Raw genomic sequence first — 24,334 nt, forward strand, 5'->3', positions numbered from 1 at the left:
GGAAGTAACAACTCCATAATTACTCACCCCGGAGTTAATTGCTGGTAATTACACTGAGTAGGCAGTGCAGGAAGCTGTGACAACCCTGCAGAGTCATTTGGGGAGCTGCGCTGGGAGGCTGCCCTCTGAGCCCCGAGCTCGCAGGCAGGGTGGCAGCCTGGCTCCCAAAGGGTTAAGTCGAAGGGTTTGGTTGGGAATGTTTTTTTTCCTCTCTCCCTTCTTCTCTTCCCTCCCTCCTCGCTTATTTGCAGCAAAGAGCCGGGGTGGAAGGGCTGAGCTCAGCGAGGGTTTGCTCCCGGCCGGGGCCGGGGGCCGGGGGCCACGACACCGCCAGTTGCTTGGCACCTCCTGAGCCGGGTGCCACCGTCCCAGCGTGAGGCCGCCGGGTGCCACTGCACCTCCTGGCAGCGTGGGGCCGCCCTGTGCCCAGCCCCTTCCCCCCACGACCGTCCCCATGGGGGATGACATCGAGTGGCTGGACCTGCCGGGCAGGTGGACCTACGGCGTCTGCGGGGACGGCCGAGTCTTCTTCATCAAGTAGGAGCCCGCCCAGGGGGCTGCAGGGAGGGGGCTCAGCTGGCTGCATGCCTGGGGGGGCTGCAGGGGGGGCAAGAGCTTAGTCTGGGCTGGGAACAAGGGATCCCCGCTGCTGTAAGCTCTGTGCCTGGCTGCTTTGCCCTGCCCATCGCTCCTTGCCCCCTGCCCATCCCTCCTTGCCCCCTGCCCATCTCTCCTTGCCCCCTGCCCATCGCTCCTTGCCCCCTGCTCATCTCTCCTTGCCCCCTGCCCATCCCTCCTTGCCCCCTGCCCATCGCTCCTTGCCCCCTGCCCATCGCTCCTTGCCCCCTGCTCATCTCTCCTTGCCCCCTGCTCATCTCTCCTTGCCCCCTGCCCATCCCTCCCTGCCCCCTGCCCATCCCTCCTTGCCCCCTGCCCATCCCTCCTTGCCCCCGCCCATCTCTCCTTGCCCCCTGCCCATCTCTCCTTGCCCCCTGCCCATTCCTCCTTGCCCCCTGCCCATTCCTCCTTGCCCCCTGCTCATCTCTCCTTGCCCCCTGCCCATCGCTCCTTGCCCCCTGCCCATCCCTCCTTGCCCCCTGCCCATCCCTCCCTGCCCCCTGCTCCTCTCCCTGCTGTCCCAGCCTCCCGGCTGCTGTTCCACTCTTACCCTAAAACTGGTGTGTTGGTGTCCTCCCCCCCCGTGGATAAGTCCCCCATGTTGCAAGGACCCTTGCCCAGCAATGGGAAGGGGCTCCCTGGGCCCCCCTGGGTGCTGACAGCCTCCACTCTTTGTCTTCCACAGCGATGAGACCAAGTCCACCAGCTGGGTGCACCCTGGCACAGGCTACTCCATCCAGAGTGGGCACTTCTCCTGTGCTGGTAAGGGACAGCTCCTGGCTCCTGGGGTTTGCTCTGTGGCCTCTCCAGACACTGGTCAGGATCTGCAGCTGTGGAGTGAAACCCTCCCAAAAGGCACTCACTGGAGGCCCCAAAACAGCTGAGGAGGGTTGGGGGGCTTTGAGTGATGCTCGAGGAGCTGCTGCTGCTGCTGCTGCGTGTCTCGGGCAGGGAGTTCCCAGCTGCAGAGATGTTCTTGGGGGGCTTGTGAGAGCCTCCTGCAGAAGAGAGACTCCCTGAGGTCTCTGAGACCTGTTGCTGATGGGGAGGGGACCCAAACTGCTTTGTAAGCACAGTCTGAGTGTGTGAGAGCACACCCCAGGACGTGGCATCCCCCAGGGGTCGTGATGGTGCCACAGCTCCCTGCCCATGCTCCTACCCTTCCCTACTGATGCCTCCTGCGAGATGGTCTCCTCCATGGCTGCCTGCTGGGGAAGTGTGGCCTTGGTGAGACACCAAGGTCCACCAGCAGATCCTTCAGGCAAGCTCTGAGCCCTGGTGCAGCTGCCCAGCCCCCAGCAGGGCACAGGCAGGGGGGCAGGAGCTGTGTGGGGCAAAGGAGGGTGACCCCTGCTTCTGCCCTGTCCTTCCAGGGCTGCCCCGAGGCTGGGAGGTGGACACCACGCTGCATGGGGGCTTCTACTTCATCAAGTAAGTGAGAAGGGGCTTAGGGGAGAGAAGCTTCTCTCTTCCTGCCACGGCAGCCTTGGAGGATGCTTCTCCCTGGGCTTGGCTCTGCCCAGAGGCAGCAGCTCCCCACATGCCTGAGAGTGCAGGAGGGTTCTGCAGTCCAGGCTCAGGGGGGACCCAGGGCGGTGAAGGTGCAGCTGGGAAGGCTTTGGAGCACAGCAGTTGCTGCAGGATGGGGCCAGGGGCATGTCAGGCTTGGGTGGGTGCCCACAGCCCTGCTGTGCCTCATCCCAGGCTGCTGCAGAGGTGCTTGTGGTGGTCTCAGGGTCGCAGCAGCTGGACAAAGCTGGAGGCCCTGCTGGTGAGGGAGGAAGCAGGGGGCTGGCTGTGGGAGGGGTGTATGGAACTGTCTCACAGGCAGGTTGGGTGCTGTGGTCACCAAGCCCTGCACACCTGGGCAGCAGGGCCAGGGTGGAGCTGCCTGTCCCTGGGTGGCTGTGGCAGTCCCTGTGTGTCATCAGCAGGAACCAGACCCAGCTCTGGGCCATGCTCCTGCACCTGCAGCCTGCAGCCTGGGACAGGCAAATGTCCCTGCACAGAAGGGAGCTCCTGTGCCGAGCTGCCCTTTCAGATGCAAATGTCTCTTCTGAGAGCTTCAGCAGCTCCAGGGTGCCGTGGGTGAGCCAGCCAGCCCCCCACCCTGCGCCATCCCTCGGGTGAAAAGTCCCCTGGAGCCCTCTGGGGACTTCCTCCGGGGCCCAGCAGCCCTGGTGGGAGGGAGCCCTGCGGTGCAGAGGGTCCCTGGGGCACGGAGCTGCCCCAGGCAGGCAGTGCAGAGCTGGTTTTGTTACTGGGGCTGAGGCAAGAGCAGTGTAGCTCAGTGAAGATCTGGCCCAAGGCTTCGCTCCCAGTTCATCCCAATGTGATGCTTCCCTTTGTGTCTTGCCCCTTCCTTGCCTCCAGTCCAAGGCCTGGGACCCTGCTGGAGTGGTCACAGATTGGTTTGAGTTGGAAGGGACCTGAAAGCTCAGCCAGTTCCAAGCCCCTGCCACGGGCAGGGACACCTCCCACCAGCCCAGGTTGCTCATCCTGGCCTTGAACCCCTCCAGGGATGAGGCATCCACAGCTTTTCTGGGCAACCCCTTCCAGTGTCTCAGCAGCCTCACAGTGAAAAACTTCCTCCTCATGTCCAGTCTGACTTTCCCCTGCTCCAGCTGCAAATCATTGTCCCTTGTCCTTGTCACTCCAAGCCCTTCCAAAGTCCTCCTGCAGCTCTCCTGCAGCCCCTTCAGGTACTGGCAGGCTGCTCTGAGGTCTCCCTGGAGCCTTCTCCTCTCTGATGCTGCTGTCTAGACAAGCTGAGCTGCAGGCTGCTGCCTCACCTCGTGCTGGGGCTCCAGGTCCTGCTGGGTGAGGGAGTTTCAGAGGAGATCTTTGAGCCCAGCCCTGCAGACAGAGGCTCCTCTGTGTGCTCAGACAGCCATAAACCTGCCAGAGCAAAGATCCCGAGGTGGGCTGTGCAGAGCACTGCTGTGATCCACTCTGTCTGCCCAGCAGGGCCAAGGTGTCCTCCAGCCAGCCCTGCCTTTGAGTCCTGCAGCCACTGAGGCTGCCAGGAGTGGGGCTGCTGGGTGAGGGCTTCGGTGGAGAACCTCCTGGTTGGGTTCAGGCTGCTGCCTGCAGCACTTCTGCCACACTCCTGCAGGGCAGGGCTTGTCCTCCTGACAGGCCAGGGGGGGATGGCTGGAACTGGAAGAGGGAGATTCAGAGTGGAGAGGAGGGAGGGATTTTTTGTGCTGAGGCTGGTGAGGCCCTGGCCCAGGCTGCCCAAGCAGGTAGGAGATGTCCCAGCCCTGGCACCACTCCAGGTCAGGTTGTTTGGGGCTGTGAGCAGCCTGCTCTGGCTGGGGATGTCCCTGCTGGCTGCAGGGTGTCTGGGGGGGACTGGATGAGCTCTGAAGTTCCCTTCCCACCCAAACCACGGAGCCATAGAATGCACAGGGCTGGAAGGGACCTTCAAAGCTCCCCTTGCCCAGCCCCCTGCAGTGAGCAGAGACATCTTCAGCAGGAGCAGGCTGCTCAGAGCCCCAAAGAGTCTGACCTGCAATGTCTGCAGGGATGGGGCCTCCACAAACCCATCTGTGGTGCTGATTGCTCCACACCGACCCCGGTCCTCCTGTCACCCGGCCCCGGTCCTCCTGAGACCCGGCCCCGGTCCTCCTGTCACCCGGCCCCGGCGTCAGCGCCGGTCCCTGCGCTCCGCAGCGGCTGGGGACGGCACAGCAGAGCAGGGAACTGCCCCGGGCTGGAGCTGGGGGAGCGGCAGACCCCCCGCCCCCGGCTGCGCTGCCTCCTGCCTTTGCCACAGTACCCACAAGGTGGCACCGAGGCTGGCGCAGCGGTGCATGCCCTGCACGTTGCTGCACACGTGTGTGTGCGCCGGGCACAGCTGCAGAACAGCTGGATCCCTGCCGCGCTGGGCGACCCTCCTGCCTCTGCCAGCCCGGGAGCTGCGCAGCCCTGTGCCCCTGCCGGCTGCTGCCATGGGGAAGCACTGCTGGCTCAGGGGCTCCTCTCCCCACCCTGCTCCTGCCTGCAGAAGAAAAGGTCCTGCTGGGCCTGTGCCCTCAGCAGGTGATGTGGCAGCACCGTGGCCCTCTTGTCTGGGCAAGGGGGTAGGGAACAGCTGGCTCCTGACCCGCCTGGGGCACCCAGGTGCTTGGTGCTGCTCTCACTGCCCCCTGAACGCTGCAGCTCCCCAGTTGCTCGTGGGCTTCCTGGCCTGGTTGTCAGCTTTTGGGGCACTCCTGGGTGGCAGCAGGGCAGGGAGAGAGTAAAGTCACCCCAGCAGGTGTCCTCTGCCTGTGGGGCAAGGGAATGGCTTGGGGATAGTGACCTTGGGGTGGGGACAGCTTGGGAGTCTCTCTGCTGCAGGCTGGCAGGGAGGGAGGATCTCATTGCTGGGGTGGGGGGAAAGGAAAGGGAGCTGCAGGGCAGAGCATCCAGTGAAAGCCATCCCCATCCCCAGTGGCCTGTGGCTGAGGGGGGGATTAGAGGATCAAGGGCAGCTGCTGGTTTTTCCTTCCTGGAGAGCTCACATCTCCCCCATGCCAGCTCAGCTGCAGAGGGTGAAGGGTCCTTGGGTGCTGCAGGGTCTGAGCCACTCTGGTTGGGTGCAGGTGGGGCCCCATCCGTGGTGCCCAGCAGCTCTGCCAGGCAGGGGTGAGGCAGTGCCATAGGTCAGGGCACGGTGCCATTGCTGGAGGCAGGGAGTCTGCAGCTCCCCAGCACCTCTGGCAGCACCCAGCTCTGCAGACTGGGAACCATCCAGCCACCAGGCCAGGGCTGGGGAAGGCTCCTGCCAGCCCTGCCTGAGCCACCCCTGGTCCCTGGCATGGCCCAGGGGACCTAGTGGTGGCCTTCATGCACCAGAGAAGAACCTGTGGCTGCTGGGCTGCTGCTGCTGCATCCTCTCTGCATCCTGGGGTGTAGGGATGCTGCCTGAGCCTGGCTGGGCACACCCCGGGGGGGTTAATCGTGGTCGTTCCACTGATGCTGGGATGCCAGGGGGAGGGTGGTCCAGGCTGGACCCCCGATGCTGGACTGTCAGAGGTGGGGGGCAGCACACTCCTGGTCTCCACCTGGTGCTGGGATGTAGGAGAGGGGAGCAGGGCTCCGAGTGCCGCCCCCCCCGGGCTGCAGGAGAGAGGAGAGCAAGGTGGGAGGGAAGGGGGAGGGGGGGCAGTGTGGTCCGGTCCCATTCCCGACCCCTTGCACCTCGCTGTGCTGCGGTGGGTGAGTGGGGGGCAGCGCGGCCGCGGCTCCCCCCGGGTGATGCGGAAGGGGGGCGCTGCGGTCCCCCGCGGGTGATGCAGGGGGGACAGGGTGGCGGAGCGGGGGCGGCAGTCGTTGCCGTCCCCCCCCCCCTCGCCGTGCTCGGTGCCAGCCCGGCATCACGTGCTGCTCGGCGGCCCCCGAGCATGCCCAGCTCCGGCTGCGCTCCGGCTCCGGCTGGGGCTGCCCGGGAGGATGCTGCGCCCGTAGGAGGCGGGGGGGTCCCGACCGCTGCCCACCCCACACGGTGAGTGCCCCCGGTGCGGCTCCCTTCCTCCACCTCTTCCTCCTCCTCCTCTTCTTCCTCCTCCTCCTCCTCTTCCTCTCAGGCGCTGCGGCGGGGGGGGTGTGGGGGGAGCAGCGGAGCAGCGGAGCAGCCCCCCCCATCGGGGACGTCTGCTGTGGGGCGGGGGTGCTGTGAGCTGTGCAGGAGGTGATCTGTTAGGGGAAGGGTGCGAGGCACCTGTGGTCCAGCCGAGATGGGGGTCCCAGCCTCCTGTGGGGTGCCCCATGGCCAAACCCGGGATGCGCTGTGGGGGACAGCACCCCCCGGCTGTCCTGGGGAGCTGGGGGCCAGGCTCTTCTTGAACCCCCGCGCCCCTCCTGCTGTGCTTTCGGTGAGAAGTGCCTCCTCCCCCCTCCCCGAGCTGTCTCCATGGTGTGTTTATGTGCAGTGCGCTGGTTTGTGTCCCCAGACCCCCGCGGGAGCAGGCTGGGGACCCCGCAGAGGAGGCTTTAGGGGAGACCTGGCTTTTGGAGCCCCTGGCTCAGCACCCCCAAACCTCCGTGGCTGTAATCCCCCCCAGGATGAGCGAAGCACCCCCAACCTTGCATGCTGGGGCTGGTCCCCAGGGCTGGTAGCTTTGCTGAGGTCTCAGCCAGGATGAGCTGTGATGATGGATGGAGGGATGGGTGAAGAGGTGGATGGATGGACGGATGGACGGACGGACGGATGGATGGATGGAGCCGAGATGTCGTCTGGCGCTTCCTAGGGACCCCAGCGCTTCCCTGGGCTCCGTGGCTCCCATCCTCTCTGCTTGCTGCTTAGCAGAGAGCCTGCCTCCTCCTCCTCCTCCTCTTCCTCCTCCTTGGTGGAGAGCGAGGGAGAACCGCCTCGGGGATGCTTGTCACTGCGAGATGCTCTTCTTGCTTGGCCCCCCCTGCACGGAGGTGTCTGGCGGGGCTGGAGCCGAGGCGCCAGCCGCAGCCGCTACCCCGAGCAGTCAATCGCAGCTTTGTTGCGCCGCGGAGAGCTCCGAGGGAGCAGGCTCTGAGCCATCACATGATGGGGCATGGAAAATACACCACGGGGCTGTCAAACCCCAGCGCAGGAAAGGGCTGGCCGGACTGGTCACCCTGGGCCATCCTCCTGGCCGGACTGGTCACCCTGGGCCACCCTCGGTCACCCTTGGCCATCCTGCTGCAGCTCTCGCTGTGCGGACACCCAGCTCCGGTCGCTGTGCCCCTCTGCAGGGGGAGGTCCAAGCCTTCCAGCACCTCTTTGGAGGGGCTTTGCGGTCCTCCGAGAGCCGGGCAGTGGTGTGGGAGGGCAGAGTGTTGTGTGCCTGGGTTTGATCTGCCCCTGCTGGCGCTGCCATCCTGCCCGTGCCGTGTGCCGCGGTCCCCTGGGAGCAGGGGGGGTTGGCTCCCCGCTTCCAGATGGCTGCTGGAGCCGCCGTGTAATCCCTCTGCGCTGGGAGGGGAGAGCGAAGCTGCAGCGGGGAGGGGACGTGTGGCCAGCCCGGGGTGCGGAGGGGCGCGGGCAGGTCTGCCAGGGCCGTGGGGGTGGCGTTCGCTGGGGCAGAGGCAGATCCTGGCAGGCAGGCAGGCAGGCAGGCAGCGCTGCTCCGCAGCTGGCAGTCGGCAGCACCCCCTGGCTTCTCCCACTTCTCCATGTCAAGAGCAGCTGCAGGCTGCTCCACATCCATCCCCCGGGGCTGCAGCAGGGGCTGGGGGTGCTGCTGGCCACAGCACTGCTCCCAGTATGGCTCAGCCTGCGGTGCACTCAGCGGGCTCTGTGCGGGTGGCAGCTCCGGGTCCTTCCCCTGGCCCCTGCTGGCCTTTCTTCATCGGTAAGGACAGCTCCTGTCCTGCTCCAGTCTTCACTGCTCCTTGTCCCTACATGTCCCCTTGTCCTCCTCCCCCTCACAGAAGCCAGGACTGGGGGTCACCCATCCCCATTACCCACCCCCAGCCACCCTCTAGGGGACCAGAGCCAGGATTAGGTCCCTGAGAGGGGGTGGCCAAGGCATTAAAATTCTTGAGCCTCTGCTGAAAATCACATGGTGGGCACAGAGCTTGGCCCCTCTGCCTGCTCTGGGGCTGCCTCAGCCACAGTCTGGCTGTGGGGAGCAGCCCTTGGACCCCCAGCCCACCCTGGGGAGCCCAGCAAGCCGTGGGCCACCAGCACCGTGCTGGCCCTGAGCACTCCATCACCCTGCGCCCCTGGCTGCCCCCTCAGAGTGAGGAGACAGGGGGCAAGGCCAGGCACGAGGAGGTCCTCCAGGCAAACCCCAGGCTCCTGCCTGGGTCTGGGTTGCTGGGCCAGCACTGGCCTTGCTGGAAACCGTTTTCCTGCTGAGTTCCCATAGAAACCAGCAGGAGCAGCCACTGGGCTGGCAGGGATGAGGGAGAGGAGCAGGCAGGAGGGTGAGGAGCAGGCAGGAGGGTGAGGAGCAGACAGGAGGGTGAGGAGCAGGCAGGAGGGAGAGGAGCAGGCAGGAGGGAGAGGAGCAGACAGGAGGGTGAGGAGCAGGCAGGAGGGAGAGGAGCAGACAGGAGGGAGAGGAGCAGGCAGGAGGGTGAGGAGCAGGCAGGAGGGAGAGGAGCAGGCAGGAGGGTGAGGAGCAGGCAGGAGGGAGAGGAGCAGGCAGGAGGGAGAGGAGCAGGCAGGAGGGAGAGGAGCAGGCAGGAGGGTGAGCTCCACGCCTGGTGCTGCTGGGGTGAAGCAGCTGCACCAGGATGAAGCTTCCCACCCCCCAGCATGGTGGAGATGCACCAAACACCATCCTGCATGCCAGCCGTGGCTCTCCATGCCACGGGAGGTGTGTCAGGAGTGTGTGTGTGTGCCCTGCAGCCAGGCCTGGCACTGGGCACCAGCAGCAGGCTGGATGGGCACCGTGGGACTTAATCCTTTCAGGGCTGCTGGGGCTGCCTGAACCCACAGCAGATGGGCAGGGGTTGGGGGTTGTTTTCTGCTCCTTGGGCTGTAGCAGGGCTGGGGGGTTGTCCTGCCTGGCTTTTCTGGCTGGAGGGGAGAGCTGGGAGCCTTGGCTGGCTCCTGGCTCTGGCAGGCAGCTGCAGCAGCATCTCCCCTCCTGTTTGCCTTCAGCTGAAACACGGCAGCCCGCAGCAGGCAGGAGCAGTGCAGGGAGGAATCTGCTGTCTCCTCCTCAGCCTCCTTTCTGCCAGGCATCTGGCAGCTCTGCACCCTCCTGGGGAAGCTCCTGCCTCCCACACAGCTCCTTCCCACCCACCACAGCGTGGGGAGCAGGGGGTGCCCTGTGCCCTGCCAGCCACCCCTTGCCTAAACCACCTCCACTTTCACAGGGGCTGGAAAGAGCCCTCTGGGATCATCCCCTCCAGCTACCAACCCAACACCTCCACGGCCACTGAACCATGGCCCCAGGTGCCACAGCTCCTCGGGTTTTGGGACACCTCCAGGGGTGGTGACTCCACCACCTCCCTGGGCAGCCTGTGCCAGGGCCTCACCACCCTTTCTTTACCCTCATTTCGTGGCACTGCAGGAGAGCATCTCCCAGCATGGGGATGAAGGGCAGGTGGGAAAGGGAAGATGAGCTGTAGGGAGAAGGAGGGAAGGGGGCAGAGTACTCTGAGCCCCCTCAGAACCCTGCCTGCTCCTCCCAGCATCCAAAGCTGAATCATGGAATGGTGCAGGGGTAGGAAGGGATCCCTAGAGCAGGATCACCCAGGGCAGGTCACACAGGAACACATCCAGGTCCTGGGTGTCCTGAGTCCTGAAAGTCTCCAGAGAAGGAGAGCCCACAGAGGCTAAACCCCTAGGAGTGAGTTGTTTCTGTGCAGGCCAGCTTGGTGCCCTCTTGGTTTCTGCTGTGGTTCCAGTTTTCACTCAGCAGCAGCAGCAGTGCAAAGAGCCTGGAGAGAGCCCAGGGAGGGCTCCTGGGGGAGCAGCAGCCACGGGGTGAGCTTGCTCTGGCCATGGCATGTGGGGAATCAGGCTGGGTGATGGCAGTGGTCAGTTGTGCCCTTAATCTGTGCATGCCCCAAAGCTCTTTAATAAAGATTCAAAGTCACCAACTTCTCAATTAAGGGATGAGACAGCTCTTGATCCCTGTTTCTGGGTCAGCTGGAGAAAGGCCATTTCAGACCTGGGTGATTGCTTCCCTTTGATGTTTCAGAAGGGGAAGGCTCCTGCCGGGGTGTGCTGGGCGGGAGGGAGGCTTGGCCACCTCCAAGGAAGGACTCACAGCCTGGAGTCTGCTCCTGCCTCCTGGGAGAAGGTTTCTCCTCCTTTCCCCCGTGGAGCACGAGTGCTCCCTGCTGCACAGTGCTGGGTGATGCCCTGCTCTCCTGGCACGCTCTGGGGCAGTGCCACCGGCCTTGCAAGGTCCTTATCACCAGACCTGCTCCTGGGTGTATGCCCATGGGTGGTCTGCACCCTGCCAGGCCCTCCCCGCTCTCTAGGGTGCTTCTAACCCTCTGTTTACCTCAACAACAGCCACTTGCATGAGTGTTAATTGCAGGAGCTGGCAAGGCACTAATTAGGGGATAATGAGACAGCTTTTGTGCACGCCTGGCATCATGTCGGCAAACTCCCTGCTCCAGCGCCCCCTCCCCCTCCGTGGCACGTTGGTGATCCCCTGCCTGGTGTCCCCTGTGCCGTGCCTGTGATTCTCCTGTGCCATGTCCCTCTGGCTCGTTCTCCCTGCCTGCCCCACTGCCTGCCCCACGGCTGCAGCCTGCCAGACCAGGCCAGCTGGGGCATTTCTTCCACCACCTCCTGTCCCCACCGCGCCAGGGCTCCCAGCAGCTGCTCAGTGCTTCTCTGGTAATTTGAAGCAGAGGAGTTCCCACCCCTGAGCCCCTCGCTGGCCATTAAGTGGCCACCGGAGCCTTTCTGTGCAGCCCTTTGTTCTCAGAGCAGGGAGGCAGGACCTGAGTGGTGCAGGGCTTGGGCCGACCCCTCCACTGTCACTGTCACCTTTCCTCATCCCCATTGTGTCTCCAGTCCCTGGGAAACAGGGCTGAGGGGGTGGGACCTGGGGCTTGTCCCCCACGGTTTCCTCTGTGACCCAGCAGAGAGCCTCCTGCTGCATCCTCCCACTGCCACCTGAGCCAGGGCCACTTGTGCCTTGCTGAGCAGCAGGAGGCCTGCAGCACAGGGAGATGGTGATGCCCTCCAAGGCTTCCTCACCTAGTGCTGGCAGCAGCTGGGTGCCCCCAAAGCCTGGCACCTCTCACCAGCCACTGGCAGCTCGCTAAGGGCCAGCCCAGGTTGGCAGCAGGCGTGTGGCTGCCACGTGGTGAGGGCACTGGCACCAGCACCCCCAGGCTCCTCTGGGGCTGGGCTGCGTGGGAGCCGCCTCTGTGGGTGCAGCTGGGGTGGGAGCAGCACTCCTGCCCCACAGCTGCGGGGGATGATGTGCTGTGGGGCAGGCTCCCACCCGGGGCTGGCGCCCAGCAGAACAGCCAGGACCAGTCTGGCAGCGCCGGCAGCGCGCCCGGCCCGGCCCGGCCGGTTCTGCGCCAGCTGGCAGGGCCAGCCCCGTGCCCACCCCTTCCTGGAGCACCCACTGGGCACCCGAGCTGCTGCTCACCCAGTGGGTGCTGGGCTTGGCACCCACCCTGGGCTGCTGGCCCCCCAGGGGGCTGTGCTGGGTGCTGGGTGAGGATGGGCTGAGTGTGCCCAGGGCAGAGCCAGCGCCGGGCACAGTATCCTGGGGGGGTGGAAACAGCTTTAAATCCCATCCCTTTGCCATGGCCCCCAGGGCTCCCAGCCTCTCCTCACCACGCATCTGCGCCTTCATCCTCCTCCTAGCCCCAGCTGGACTCTCCCTCTTGAGCTGGGGAGCCCAGAACAGGACTCAGCACTCCAGATGTGGCCTCGGCAGGGCTTGGAACGCCCTTGGGGGTGGCTCAGCTCCTGCTCCAGGCTCCCACTCTCCCTTTCCAGCCCCATCCTCATGGAGTCACCAGCGCTGGGCAACCTGATCTGCCTGAGGATGCTCCTGCTGGCTGCAGAGGGGGCTGGACTGGGTGACCTTTGGAGGTCCCTTCCAACCCAGACCATTCTGTGGCTCTGTCACCTAGCCCCATGCCCCTCTACCCCCAACTCCCGAGCTCCTGGGGCCAGGCTGCCTGCTGGGACCTGCACCTCGAGGGTTCAGCTCTGCCCCCTCTTGCTCAAAGGCTTCCCCAAACGCCAGGCCAGGCCCTGGCCAGCTGCTGATGCTCTGGAGCTCAGTTCCCTGCCTCTTATTCTTCCAGAGAGCTTGAAAATGGGGCTGCAGCCTCGGGGCCCAGAAAGCAGGGAGCAGATCAGGGAGATAAGGACCTGCTGCTGTCAGCCCTGCCCTGATCACTTTGGAGCTCATTGCCTGCTGCCAGCCTCCCAAACTTGGGGTGCTGGGGGTGGGGTGGGGTATGGCAGGACCCTGGGCCGGGGCTTGCTGGCTCCTCTCCTCCTTTCTGATCCTCCTGCAGTGCCTTTGCCAGGTCTGCTGTGTGAGTGCAGGGATTCCTCTCCTTCCTTTTGGTTGTTTTTCATTAGGTTTGGACATTTCCCCCTCTTTTTTGGTCACCCTTTCCTTCCTTTTTGCTGTTTTTGGTCACATTTTGGGCTTTTCCCTTCCTTTTCTTCTCCTCTTTCCCTCCTTTTTGTTGTGTTTTATTCTGTTTGAGGATTTTTCCCTCCTGTTTTTTCCCTCTTTTCCTCCTTTTTGCTGTTTTTGGTTATGTTTGAGGGTTTATTCCCTCCTATTTTTCTCCTCTTTTCCTCCTTTTTGTTGTGTTTTATTATGTTTGAGGATTTTTCCCTCCTTTCCCCCTCCCCTTTCCCTCCTTTTCTTCTCTCCTTTCCCTCCTTTTCCTCTCCCCTTTCCCTCCTTTCCCCCTCCCCTTTCCCTCCTTTTCCCCTCCCCTTTCCCTCCTTTTCCTCTCTCCTTTCCCTCCTTTTCCTCTCTCCTTTCCCTCCTTTTCCTTTCCCCTTTCCCTCCTTTTCCTCTCCCCTTTCCCTCCTTTCCCCCTCCCCTTTCCCTCATTTTCCCCTCCCCTTTCCCTCCTTTTCCTCTCCCCTTTCCCTCCTTTTCCTCTCCCCTTTCCCTCCTTTTCCCCTCCCCTTTCCCTCCTTTTTTGCTGTTTTGGGTTATCTTTAGGGAATTATTTCCCTTCTTCCCCCCCCCTTCCTCCTTCCTTCCTTTTTACTCCTTTGCTTTGTTCTGTTCCTTTGTTTGTTGGTTTATTTTCCTGCTTTTTAGTACTTTTCCCCCCTCTTTCTCCTTTTTATTCTGTTTTTTCCCCCTTTTTCTTGGCTTTTTATTATTATTATTATTATTTAACCCTCTTTTCATTGTGAGATTCTTTTCCCTTTCTTTAGGTTGGGTTTTTTCCTCCTTTTTTATTGCTATTTTTTTCCTTCCCTCCTTTTACCTTTTTTTTGCTGTCCTTCCTTTTTTGCTGATTTTTTTTCCTTTTCTCCTTTTTTCTTTCCCCTCCTTTTTGTTATTTGCCTTTTCCCCCCTTTTTTTTTGTTATTTTCTTTTTCCCCTCCTTCTTTGGTTATTTTCCTTTTCCCTCCTTTTTTGTTAGTTTTCGTTTTCCCTCCTTTTTTGTTGTTTTTCTTTTCCCTCCTTTTTGTTCTTTTTATTTTCCTCCTTTTTGTTATTTTTATTTTTCCCTCCTTTTTTTGTTATTTTTCTTTTCCCCTCCTTTGTAATTTTCCTTTTTCCCTCCTTTTTGTTATTTTTCTTTCCCCTCCTTTTTGTTAATTTTCTTTTTTCCTCCTTTTTTGTTATTTTTCTTTCCCCTCCTTTTTATTTTTTCTTTTCCCTCCTTTTTTGTTATTTTTATCTTTTCCCCTTCCTTTTTGTTGTTTATTTTTCCCTCCTTTTTTGTTTTAATTTCCCCCTTTTTCCCCCCCCCCTCTTTTTTTTTCCCCTTTTTCCCCTCCCCCTCGTTGATTTTTTTCCCATTATTCCCCCCCCCCCCCTTTAAAAGGCTGTTTTGTGAATGTGCAAACTCAGTGACCTTTGGTGGGGGCTGCCTGGAGCTCCAGCTCTGGCTGCTCCCTCTCTTGTCAGGCAGATGAAGGCTTCAGGAGCTACGTGCGAGCTCTGCAGCCTCCGGGCTCCACCACTCAGTTGCAATCCCAGTGATGAGTCCCCAGAGGGAAGGAAAGGGCTCAGTTCCCCTCCCTCCCTCCCTCCCCCTGTGCCCGCAGATGCCAGGCCCTTCACCACCCATCATCTCCTCTGCGTCTCATCCTGGCCCCATCCTCCCCACATCTCCTCCCCGCTGCAATCTGGCGCCGGTGTGACCTTGGCACACCAGGAGGCGCCGATGGCAAAACGTCCCCCGAGGGTCTGTGGTAGTGAGGACAGCCCAGGATGGGGGCGCGGTGGTGGGGCAGAGAGGGTCCAGCTCCTGCCTGTCAGCACCAGCCCTGCACTCTCCCAGTGAGCTGTCCCCGTTCCCAGTGTCCTTGGGCACTGGTGGCCTCTCCGGGCTGTGGACAGGCTCCTGCTGGCCCTCCACAGATAAGGGCTGTGCTGGGGAGCCAGCTGGAATGTGATTGGGGTGGTTAAAGTTCACCTGCTGCTAGCAGCCGGCCAGGGCCTTTGGGGTGGCTGAGAGCAGAGCTGCCCTGTCCCTGCGCTGGCTGAGTGGCCCCAGCCTGGCTGCCACCACCCCCCTGGTCCTGCTGGGAGGGGGCTCCTGGGGCTGCTTCAGCTCCCATGGCAGTGGAGCAGCACAGACCCCAAATCCCAGACCCATGGACTTGGTGGCAGCATCCTGCTGCCAGCTTGAGAGTGGCAGGATGGCACTGGTGGGGTGGGGATGGTCCTCACCGAGGCAGGGCTGGTGGAGCTGGGGCTGGTGGGATGATGGGAATGCTCCTGGATGAGGAGGAGCTGGTGGAGCTGGGGCTGGTGGGGTGATGGGAATGCTCCTGGATGAGGAGGAGCTGGTGGAGCTGGGGCTGGTGGGGTGATGGGAATGCTCCTGGGTGAGGAGGAGCTGGTGGGGTGATGGGAATGCTCCTGGATGAGGAGGAGCTGGTGGAACTGGGGCCGGTGGGGTGATGGGAATGCTCCTGGATGAGGAGGAGCTGGTGGAACTGGGGCTGCTGGAGGGTCCTGTGGTGAAGGGCAGGGCTGGGGCTGTATGGTTGCCTCTGGGGAGGGGCAGGGCAGGGGCTGGGAGCAGGATGCTCAGCCACAAGTGGGGAAACTGAGGCAGGGAGGCAGCAGCATGGGGATGTGGGTGATGACCTCTGTGGGGGCAGATGCCTCCCTGTGACGTGTCCTGCCTGCTCCAGAGGGCTCCTGAGGTTTGTGCACTCCCCGGCACCCAGCAGCCCCACTTCCTGATCAGGCTTTGGGTGTTCCCATCGTAATTAGTCTCTAATTGCTCCCTAATGAGGCAGCAATCCTGCGGTGGGGCTCTACTTAAGGGCTTCCCCCCACCCCTGGCTGCTTCCCAGAGCTCCCCAGTATCACCCCCTGAGCTCTGCCCTCCTCTCCAGGCTGCCAGGGCCAAGGGGGTGCCTGGCACGGGGTCAGCGCTGACCTCACTCCTGGGAGTGGGAAGGAGAGAGCTGGGGTGGGATGAGGGGAGCTGGGGTGGGATGAGGGGAGCTGGGGTCCAGGCACTGTGATCTCTGTGCTTGCTCTCCTCCCATTCCCCTCCTCCCAAGGGGTGGCACTGGGGGCACTGGGAGGTGGTGTGCCCCCGCAGCGCCCGTGCCAGGCTGGCAGGCTGCCCCAGCTCCTATCAGCGCTGCCTTTCACTCCCTCCTGGCATCCTCCCCGATGCCTCCAGGGCCCTTTGGGGATTTCCTTTGCCTTGCCCCCACTTGCCCCCCCCCCTCCCCCGCTGGCACAGTCACCCCGCTGGGCTGGCAGAGGCTGCCAGCCTGTAGCCACCGTGCCCTTTCTCCCTGTCCCAAGGGAGAGCCAGCACATCCTGGCACAGCATCCCCCCTCCCAGAGCTGCTGGGCTCCTCTCCCTTCCTCCTGCCCTCTGCTCCCGTTGGAACCCCCCCACCCTGCAGCCAGAACGGAGCCTGCTGGCTATTTATAGCCTGGCACGGATGCTGGGAGGGAAGCATTTAGGGGGGAGCTGCTTTGGTCCTTCCCCCCCCCCCCCCCCCCAGTCCTCCTCTTGTAAAGGCCAGGCTGGCTCCACCCGAGGTGGGGGTGCCCACACGTTGGCAGATCCCTTGGGAATGGGCTGGAGTGTGCCAACCCATCCCAGCTCCTCCTCTCCCCGTGCCAGGCACCGCAGGGCACCGAGCTTGGCTAGGGGGGAGAAGGGGTTGGGCACGGGGGGGGGCACCAAGGGAGAGGTCAACTTTTGAGGTGGCACCGAGAGAGCCTCTGAAGGTGAAGCTTGCAGCCTCCTGCCTTGGGCTGTGGCATCGCTCCCTGGCAGCTCCTGGCAGCACAGTGTGGGGTGACACGGGGAGGAGGAGGAAGAGGAGGAGGAGAAGCCATGTGAGGAAGGCTCAGGTGTGTGTGCCAGCCCCGGGGTGCCATCCACGTGCCCCATGCCCAGGTCCTGTGGCTTTGTTTTCCTGGGCAGCCTCTCCTCTTTCAGCCTGGCTGAGCTGCCCTGATTTGCAATTCCAGCTCTCGGTGCCAGCCTGATGCCAGCAGCTGCTCTGCCCCCCCCGTGCCCATCCCCACCCCGGGCTCTGCTGCCAGCTCTCCCCAGGCTGATTGTTCACTTTTTTGGGGGGGTGGGGGTGTTTTTTTGGGTGTGATTTGAGGGGTTTGAGAGCCTTTTGACTCTTCCTCTCTCCCCTGAGTCGGGAATGGAATCGGCAAGCAGCAGCTGCCTGGGGGCTCGCTGAATCCTTTGCCACTCAGCAAAGTGAGAGAGGCTGTGGGGAGGGGAGGCAGGAGGGGGTGCAGGGGGTGCAGGACCCCTCAGCCTTGGGACACAGCAGCGGAGGAAGGGTTTGTGATAGCAGCCAGGCTGCTCAGGGCCTTATCTTATCCCCCAGCTTATCACCAGACATGCTTGTGCTGCAGATAAGCAGGACCTTGGGTTCAGGCACGGGTTGGAGCTTGGGGGGGGGAGAGGGGAGCAAGGGGTGGGCAGCAGGGTTTGTGTCGTGGGGGGGGGTGAGTCCCCCTCCTCAGGGGTGGGCACAGCAGCGTGGGGGTCCCTCTGTGTGGGGGAGCAGGGGTGGGAGCACAGAGCAGCCCCAAGTGCTGCTTTGCTGCCAAGGGCAGGTGGAGGATGCAGGGACGGGGCAGGAAGTGGGGCTGGGGGCAGCAGGTCAGGATTGAACCCATCCCATCTCCTCTTGAAAGTGCAGCCCCCACCACCCCAGTTTTAGGCCAAGGAGATGGCTGTGGCCTTGTCCAGCTGCTGAAGGAGGAGTGATGGATTCAGAACCACCTGAGGAGCCCTCAGCTTCTCCCCAGCCCCAGTTTCTGTGCCTGCAGGACCTCGCTGGTGGTCTCTGCTCTGTCCCCACGGGCTTGGTGCTTTGCTGGGAGGTGATTTTGGGTGCTGCTGGTGTGCACTGGAGGAGCTGCAGAGGGGAGATGTCCAGGCAGGAATGCTGCCAAGTGCCAGGGCTGCTGGCAGGTCACAGCAGGAGGACCCACCAAGTCCCCCAGGGTGGCCCTGGGGAGGCAATCCCCTCCTGAGGCCACCTCATGCCCCCTGTGCCCCCTTGCTCTGGGCTCTCCAGAAGCAAATTTGCTCTTCCAAAGTACCTTGACAAGATGCTGGGGGTCAAAGTGCTTCTGGGGTGGCCCTGGTGCCCATCCTGGGAGAGGTCCTGGTGCCACAGTAGTTCTTCAGTGTGTGTGTATGGGGGGAGGGCTCCAAGGGCCCTGCCCCAGGGGGGATAAATGCCTTGAGGATGCCCAGGAAGCTGCGGGCAGCCGGGCTGGGGATCAACTGATCTCCTGCTCTTCCTCTTAGCGATAGGGCAGGGTGATAAAAGCTCTGGAGGCAGGTGGCTGGGGCGATGCCCTGCCTGCAGCAGCCCCCCCCCCCCCCGTGCTGCCTGCTCCTCCGAACAGGCTGCGTTGTTTGTGCACAGCCGGCAGCGCCGCGGGGCCGCTTGTGCAACCGGGGCGGGGAGCTGGCTGCGAGCTCCGTGGGGCTCAGCACACCCCAGATGGGGACTCCTCAGCCTCATCCAGCCCCGGGAGCTCGGGGGAAGCCTGGGGTGTGCTCAGGCAGAGCTGGCAGCCCTCCACGTCTGAGCTGCCCTTTCTCAGCACCAGGTTCCCACATGGACCACGGAGAGGTCCCCACGGCTGTGCCCGGCGAGGCCACCTCCGCGCCACGGAGCGGCTTCACCCCCAGCTGGCAAAGCAGTCTGGGGACTCCCCTCTGCCGTGGGCAGTGCTTGGGGTGGGCCTCGTGTGTGTCCCCCCGCGAAGGGCACACAGCACAATGCTCGCTGAGCCCAGGGGCTGGGGCTGGGGTGAAGCAAGCAGCTGTGTGCGCAGCCCAACCCCCCCAGCGGTATGTGGCCGTCCCGGTTCTGGCTGCAGGTGAGCCTGGAGAGCTGGGAACAGCAGGGCAGGGCTCTGCCTTCTGCAGGGCTTTGTCCTGCCGCGGGAAGCACGGCCCTGGCAGCGCTGGCACACGGAAGTCCCTTGGTGGCACAGCGTGGCCCTGGCTGCGTGCTGCTCGGCAGGGATGGTGACTGGCACCCACCCCCACCCCCGGCGCGTCCGTGTGGCATCCCTGCTGGGTGAGGGGCACCAAAACCTCCTGTGGCAGACCATCCAGCGTGGTGCTGAGTCCCTCTGACCTGTTTTGAGGAGCTTCAAACCGACCCTTGTTTGCTTTGCCAGCGTCGTAGTTTGTAGCACCCAGACAGGTGGTGCCCATCTGGTGCCCACCGATGGGTCCCTTCCCTTTGCCCAGGGCACAGAACCCTCTCCCCCTGCCCAGGGGCAGGGAATGCAAACACATTTAAACCGTGGCACCCACCGGCGCCCGGCTTTGCTTCCAGCTGGCATCAGCACGCTCGGGGCTGTGACCGGTGGCTGGGGGTGGGGAGGGGGTCTTGGGCAGCGGTGGGCGCCGGCTGGGCGACGTGGGCATCTGCGTTGGAGGGCTGCGGGGTGCGTGGCGTGGCCGGGAGCAGCGGGAGTGGCGTGGGGCTGGCGTGCCCGGGGTGTGTGTGTGCCTGTGCTGTTTATATAGGAAGCAGCCAACCTGCAGGCTCAGATTTCAGCCCTCGCTTATCAGCCGCGCTCGGACGCGGCGGCGCTCGGAGGCCACCGGCGCTGCTCCCCCTTCCCCACCGGCCCCGCCGCCCCCCCGCCCTGGCAGCCAGCCCAGCGCCTGGCCCCCTGGCAGTGCTCGGCGAGCAGGTAGGCAGAGCCCCAGGTGGGTGCTGTGTCCTCGTAAGCTGCCGCACGGGCAGGGGAAGGAGCGGAACGCGGAGGGGGGGAGGATGGGGGTAGGATGGAGGAGAAGCCCCCCCAGGGCTGGAGCGAAGGGATGGGGACGCTGTGGGGGGGTTCCAAACCGTGCTGGGGAAGGCAGCGAGCTGGGGGATGGCCTGGGGAGGGCTGGTGGGGAGGGCAGCTGGGGAATGCAGCCCTGGGTGGCAGCATGGTGGAGGCATGGCCGTGCCCGCGGGTGGGCAGCGTGTCCCACCAGGCACGGGCACGGGGCGCGGGAAAGCGCTGCCGCGCTCCGCCAGGGGTTAAACTCCTCTCAGGGAGCTAAATGGAAGGTGTGGCAGCGCCGCGATAAGGCTGGCAGGGCTGGGAGTGGGGCAGAGGCACTGAGTGCAGCTCCGGGATGCAGGGTGGCATCCTGCCCACCCCCCGGCGGGGCATGGCTGCGAGGGGATGTGCCCGTGCCCTTGTGCTCTGGGGGCTGTCTCTGAAGCGTGGGGCAGCTGCTGGCCCTGCCCTGAGCTGAGCCAGCCCGGGAATAAGGCTGGGACCTGCTGGAAGTGCTGCTGGAAACCATCTCTGCTGGGGCAGAGTCTCAGCTGCCTCTGCTGCTTTGTTGTGTTTGAAGGCTGTTGTAAGGTAGCACTCTCTGTGCCCTCTGCTGTGCCCTCTGCTGTGCCCTCTGCTGAAGCTGCCCTTCCTCCCCTCTGCTTCCCCAGAGCCTGGAAAAGCCCCTTCCTGCCCAGCCCCTCCATCTCAGAGCAGGCATGGTGATGCCAACCCCCTGCAATCCCCGGGGGATGCTGCAGCACCAGGCAGTGGTGGGTGCTGTGCCCCCTCTGCGGCAGCTGGCAGCGGTGTGGGGCTGTTGTGGGGGGTTCTCTGGTCTGCAGAGTGGGGTGGTTGTGGCTGCCAGCCCTGGAGGCTGTGTGGATCCTGGGTGGGATGTCCAGGGGACAGGAAGGATCTCCCCACTGCTCTCCAGCACTGCCAGGGCAGTAGGTTTATGTCCGAGCCTGATGCTGGCATCATCCTGCCCCTCCTCCTGCCCTTCCTCCCCTAGTGCTCCAGTGATGGTGAAGAACCAAGCTCCAGCCTGGGACAAAAGGTCCTTCCTCCCTTCTCTCCATCCTGGTGCTTCAGGGCCTCCAAGGAGCTTTGTGACAACCTCAGCACAGCACAGGGCTGGGATGTCACCTCCGCGGTCCCCTGCAGCGCCTGCTGTGTTGTGCTGAGGCAGGAGGCGCATGGGGAGGGAGAAGCCATGAGGCCAAGTCAGGTCAAGCAGAGTTTTGCTGCTTCCCTGAGCAGCTGAGGTTTGTGCCACGTCCCTGTGTCCATTCCCTGGGGCTTCTGGGCCAGGCTGGGCTGGGGGCAGTGGTCTCCTGGAGCATCCTCCTGTGACCCCAACCTGGATGAAAGCAGGACCCACTGTGCCACCAGCCCCCAGAGCAGGGATCTCCCATCTCTCTGGCACCTGACTGCTCTTCCCATGTCTATCAGCCCATCCCATCCCGCTGGAGGCTCAGCACAAGCCTCAGGCTCTCCCCAGCTCCCAGCAAACCAGTTCCTGGTAGAGGGCACCCACCACGCTTGCTCCCAACCCAACCTGCTGCAGCTCCCCAGCCCCGGCTCCTGCCGGCATCCTCGGGGGGATGCCGAGGGCAGGAGCGTCGGCAAAGAGCTCATCCCGGCGGTGCCGCCGGCGCCAGAGCCATCACCCAGGGCTGTCACCGGGCTGGGACTGGCCCAGCTCCACCACCAGCCCTGCTCAGCCACTCCAGTCCCACCAGCTTCCCTCCCCGGGCGCCGCAGCAGGCTCAGGGCTGGAGGCTGCAGCCGGAGCCCGCAGGCTCCACCAAGGGAGGGCTTGGGACAGCCTCTGTTTGCTGGGGGGGTGGAAAGGAGGAACTGGCAACAGGCTGGCTTGCAAATGGGATTGCTGGGAAGTGGAAAGCTGGCGTGAATTCAGCCTGGAACTGTCCTGATTTCCAATTGGAAACATCCCACGGTGACTTAAACTTCACCGAGGGGAAGGAAGAGCAGAGCTGGCTCCGCGGAGCCGACGCCGAGCCCGCCCGCGGCATCTGCACCTGCAGGGACCGGGGGGACCAGGAGCAAGATGAGAGCTGCTTGGTGACACTCCTGACCCCGCGCTGGCTTTGCACAGCCCCGGGAGACTCCGAGGGTCCGCTTCGGTGTGTGCAGGAGGGAGGCTTACAGCTGCCTCTGCTTTTTCCCTCTTGTGGATTCCCCCTGGAGCTGCTCCCCGGGGCCGCCGTCGGCTTCGGGCGGTAATTGGGACGCGGCTGGGGAGCAGGAGCCCAGCAGTGATTCAGCAGGAAGCTGTGCCCGGCTGCCCCGGCCACGGCCCTGCCGCGCCAGGGTGTGGTGGCTTGGAGATAGCCGTAAAATCGGGGTTGTCCCATCCGAGGGCAGAGAGGGAATTGCGGCACCAGTCCTAGTTTTGGTGCCAATGGAGGTCAGTGGCTCAATAGGGCAACCTCCTGCTGCCAGCTGAGCTCTTGGTGGGTTTTAATCAGGGTCCAGCCTCACCTGACCTCTGGAGGCTGTGCCCCAGGATGGTTGTGGTGGAGATGGGAGCTGGCAGATCCCCCCCAGGATGGTTGTGGTGGAGATGGGAGCTGGCAAATCCCCCCCAGGATGGTTGTGCTGGAGATGGGAGCTGGCAAATCCCCCCCAGGATGGTTGTGGTGGAGATGGGAGCTGGCAAATCCCCCCCAGGATGGTTGTGCTGGAGAGGGGAGCTGGCAGATCCCCCCCAGGATGGTTGTGGTGGAGATGGGAGCTGGCAGATCCCTCCCAGGATGATTGTGGTGGAGAAGGGAGCTGGCAAATCCCCCCCAGGATGGTTGTGGTGGAGAAGGGAGCTGGCAGATCCCCCCCAGGATGGTTGTGGTGGAGATAGGAGCTGGTAGATACCCCCAGGATGGTTGTGGTGGAGATAGGAGCTGGCAGATCCCCCCCAGGATGGTTGTGGTGGAGATGGGAGCTGGTAGATCCCTCCCAGGATGGTTGTGGTGGAGACAGAAGCTGGCAAATCCCTCCCAGGATGGTTGTGGTGGAGAGGGGAGCTGGTGGATCCCTCCCAGGATGGTTGTGGTGGAGAGGGGAGCTGGTAGATCCCCCCCAGGATGGTTGTGCTGGAGATAGGAGCTGGCAGATCCCCCCCAGGATGGTTGTGGTGGAGATAGGAGCTGGCAGATCCCCCCCAGGATGGTTGTGCTGGAGATGGGAGCTGGCAAATCCCCCCCAGGATGGTTGTGGTGGAGATGGGAGCTGGCAAATCCCCCCCAGGATGGTTGTGGTGGAGATGGGAGCTGGCAAATCCCCCCCAGGATGGTTGTGCTGGAGATGGGAGCTGGCAAATCCCCCCCAGGATGGTTGTGGTGGAGATGGGAGCTGGCAAATCCCCCCCAGGATGGTTGTGGTGGAGAGGGGAGCTGGCAGATCCCCCCCAGGATGGTTGTGGTGGAGATGGGAGCTGGCAGATCCCAGGTCCTGGTGCAGAGCTGCTGTGGGCTGGGCCCTGGTGCCTTGCTCACCTGTGGTGTACCTGTGGCTGGATTTGGTGCAGAGATGTCTCTCTGCTTCTGGAGCTGTTCTGCCTGTGTCAGCTTGGCTTAGGGGGTCAGCTGTGGTCCCCCCCACCCTGCCATGCCCCATGCTAGGGTGGCACCGCTGCCAAAGATGGAGTTGAGCTCAGCAAAAGCAGCAGATCCTGAGCCTGTGCCCGGGGTCTGGGGGGGCTGTGAGGGTTTGGTTCTGTTTGCTTAGGAACAAACCTCCCAGCCTGGGGAACCTTTGCTTCCAGCTGTGTTTGTACACAGAGGCTGGTGGGATGGGCACATGCCAGGGCGGCTCTGGGGCTGTGGGTGCTGGGGCCAGGAGGAATCAGAGGCATCCATGGGTACCAGGCTTGGCTCCTGCCCATGGCAGATCCCTGCCACGATGGCTTTCCCTGGGCAGCCTGAGCCAGCTGGAGTTGTCCCTGCTCACTGCAAGGGGCTTGGACAGGACAACCTCTGAGGCTTCCTTCCGACCTGCTCCAACCTGCCAAGCTGTGGACTTAGGAGCTGCTGCTCATGCTGGCACCCACACCACCATCCCAGGCTGCTCTCTGGGGCTGGGGGCACACACCACAGGTGGCTGTGGGGCTGGAGATCCTCAGCCAGCCCCAAGCTGCCCGGAGCTGGTGCTTGCCCCGTCCTTGGGAGCCACCTGGGGCAAGGCACTTGCACAACGGGGCCGCGGCGCGGTTGCATCGTGGCACGGTTGCGTCACGGCTCGGTGACAAGCTGTTCCCAGGCCTCCAAAGGCACAGCAGCAGAGCTAAACATGGAGACCTTCCCCATGCTCCAGCAGCACTGCCCTGCTGATGTAAGGCAGGCAGGGCCTTGCACCAGCCAGGCAGCCAGGACGGTGCTGCTGCTGCTGCTGCTGCTGCTGCTGGGGAGGGTGACAACAGCAGGCTGCCCGTGGTGACAGCCTGCAGCTGCCCTGGGATGGCTTCAGCACAGAACCAAGGAATGATTTGGCTTGGGAAGGACCCTCAAGAATGTCCAGTTCCAACCCCCCTGCCTTGGGCAGGGACACCTCCCACCAGCCCAGGCTGCTCAAGGCTTCATCCAGCCTGGCCTTGAAGGTGGATGAAGGTTTGTGGTGCCTCATGCAGCCTGGCCCCGAACCCCTCCAGGGAGGGGACAGCCACAGCCTCCCTGGAAGCCTGTGCCAGAGTCTCTCCACCCTCACTGGAATGAATTTTTTTCTTCATTTCCAGTCTCAGTCTCCCCTCTCCCAGCTCAAAGCCATTCTCCCTCCTCCTGGCACTCCCAGCTCTTGTCAGAAGTCCCTCCCCAGCTCTC

General features: G+C 63.1%; 1 protein-coding gene across 15 annotated transcripts in view; it reads left to right on the top strand.

Annotated features, from left to right (window-relative positions):
* Positions 1 to 266: 266 nt before the first annotated feature.
* The window catches only part of PLEKHA6 (pleckstrin homology domain containing A6), a 58,426-nt gene continuing 34,358 nt past the window's right edge, over positions 267 to 24,334 (top strand). For 2 of the 15 annotated variants that reach the window (XM_068159715.1, XM_068159716.1), the window contains exons 1-3: positions 404 to 537; positions 1,304 to 1,380; positions 1,992 to 2,049. In XM_068159715.1, coding sequence (XP_068015816.1) covers positions 455 to 537; positions 1,304 to 1,380; positions 1,992 to 2,049 — 218 coding nt within the window. In that variant the 5' untranslated portion in view covers positions 404 to 454. Of the gene's footprint in view, positions 538 to 1,303; positions 1,381 to 1,991; positions 2,050 to 6,041; positions 6,110 to 24,334 lie in introns of those variants that run through there. The other 13 variants (XM_068159723.1, XM_068159722.1, XM_068159724.1 and 10 more) reach the window with 10 other exon arrangements.

Source organism: Melanerpes formicivorus, unplaced genomic scaffold (assembly GCF_026170545.1).
Source record: "Melanerpes formicivorus ecotype bairdi unplaced genomic scaffold, bMelFor1.0.p_v2 SCAF_46, whole genome shotgun sequence".
In the NCBI taxonomy this organism is placed as follows: domain Eukaryota; kingdom Metazoa; phylum Chordata; class Aves; order Piciformes; family Picidae; genus Melanerpes; species Melanerpes formicivorus.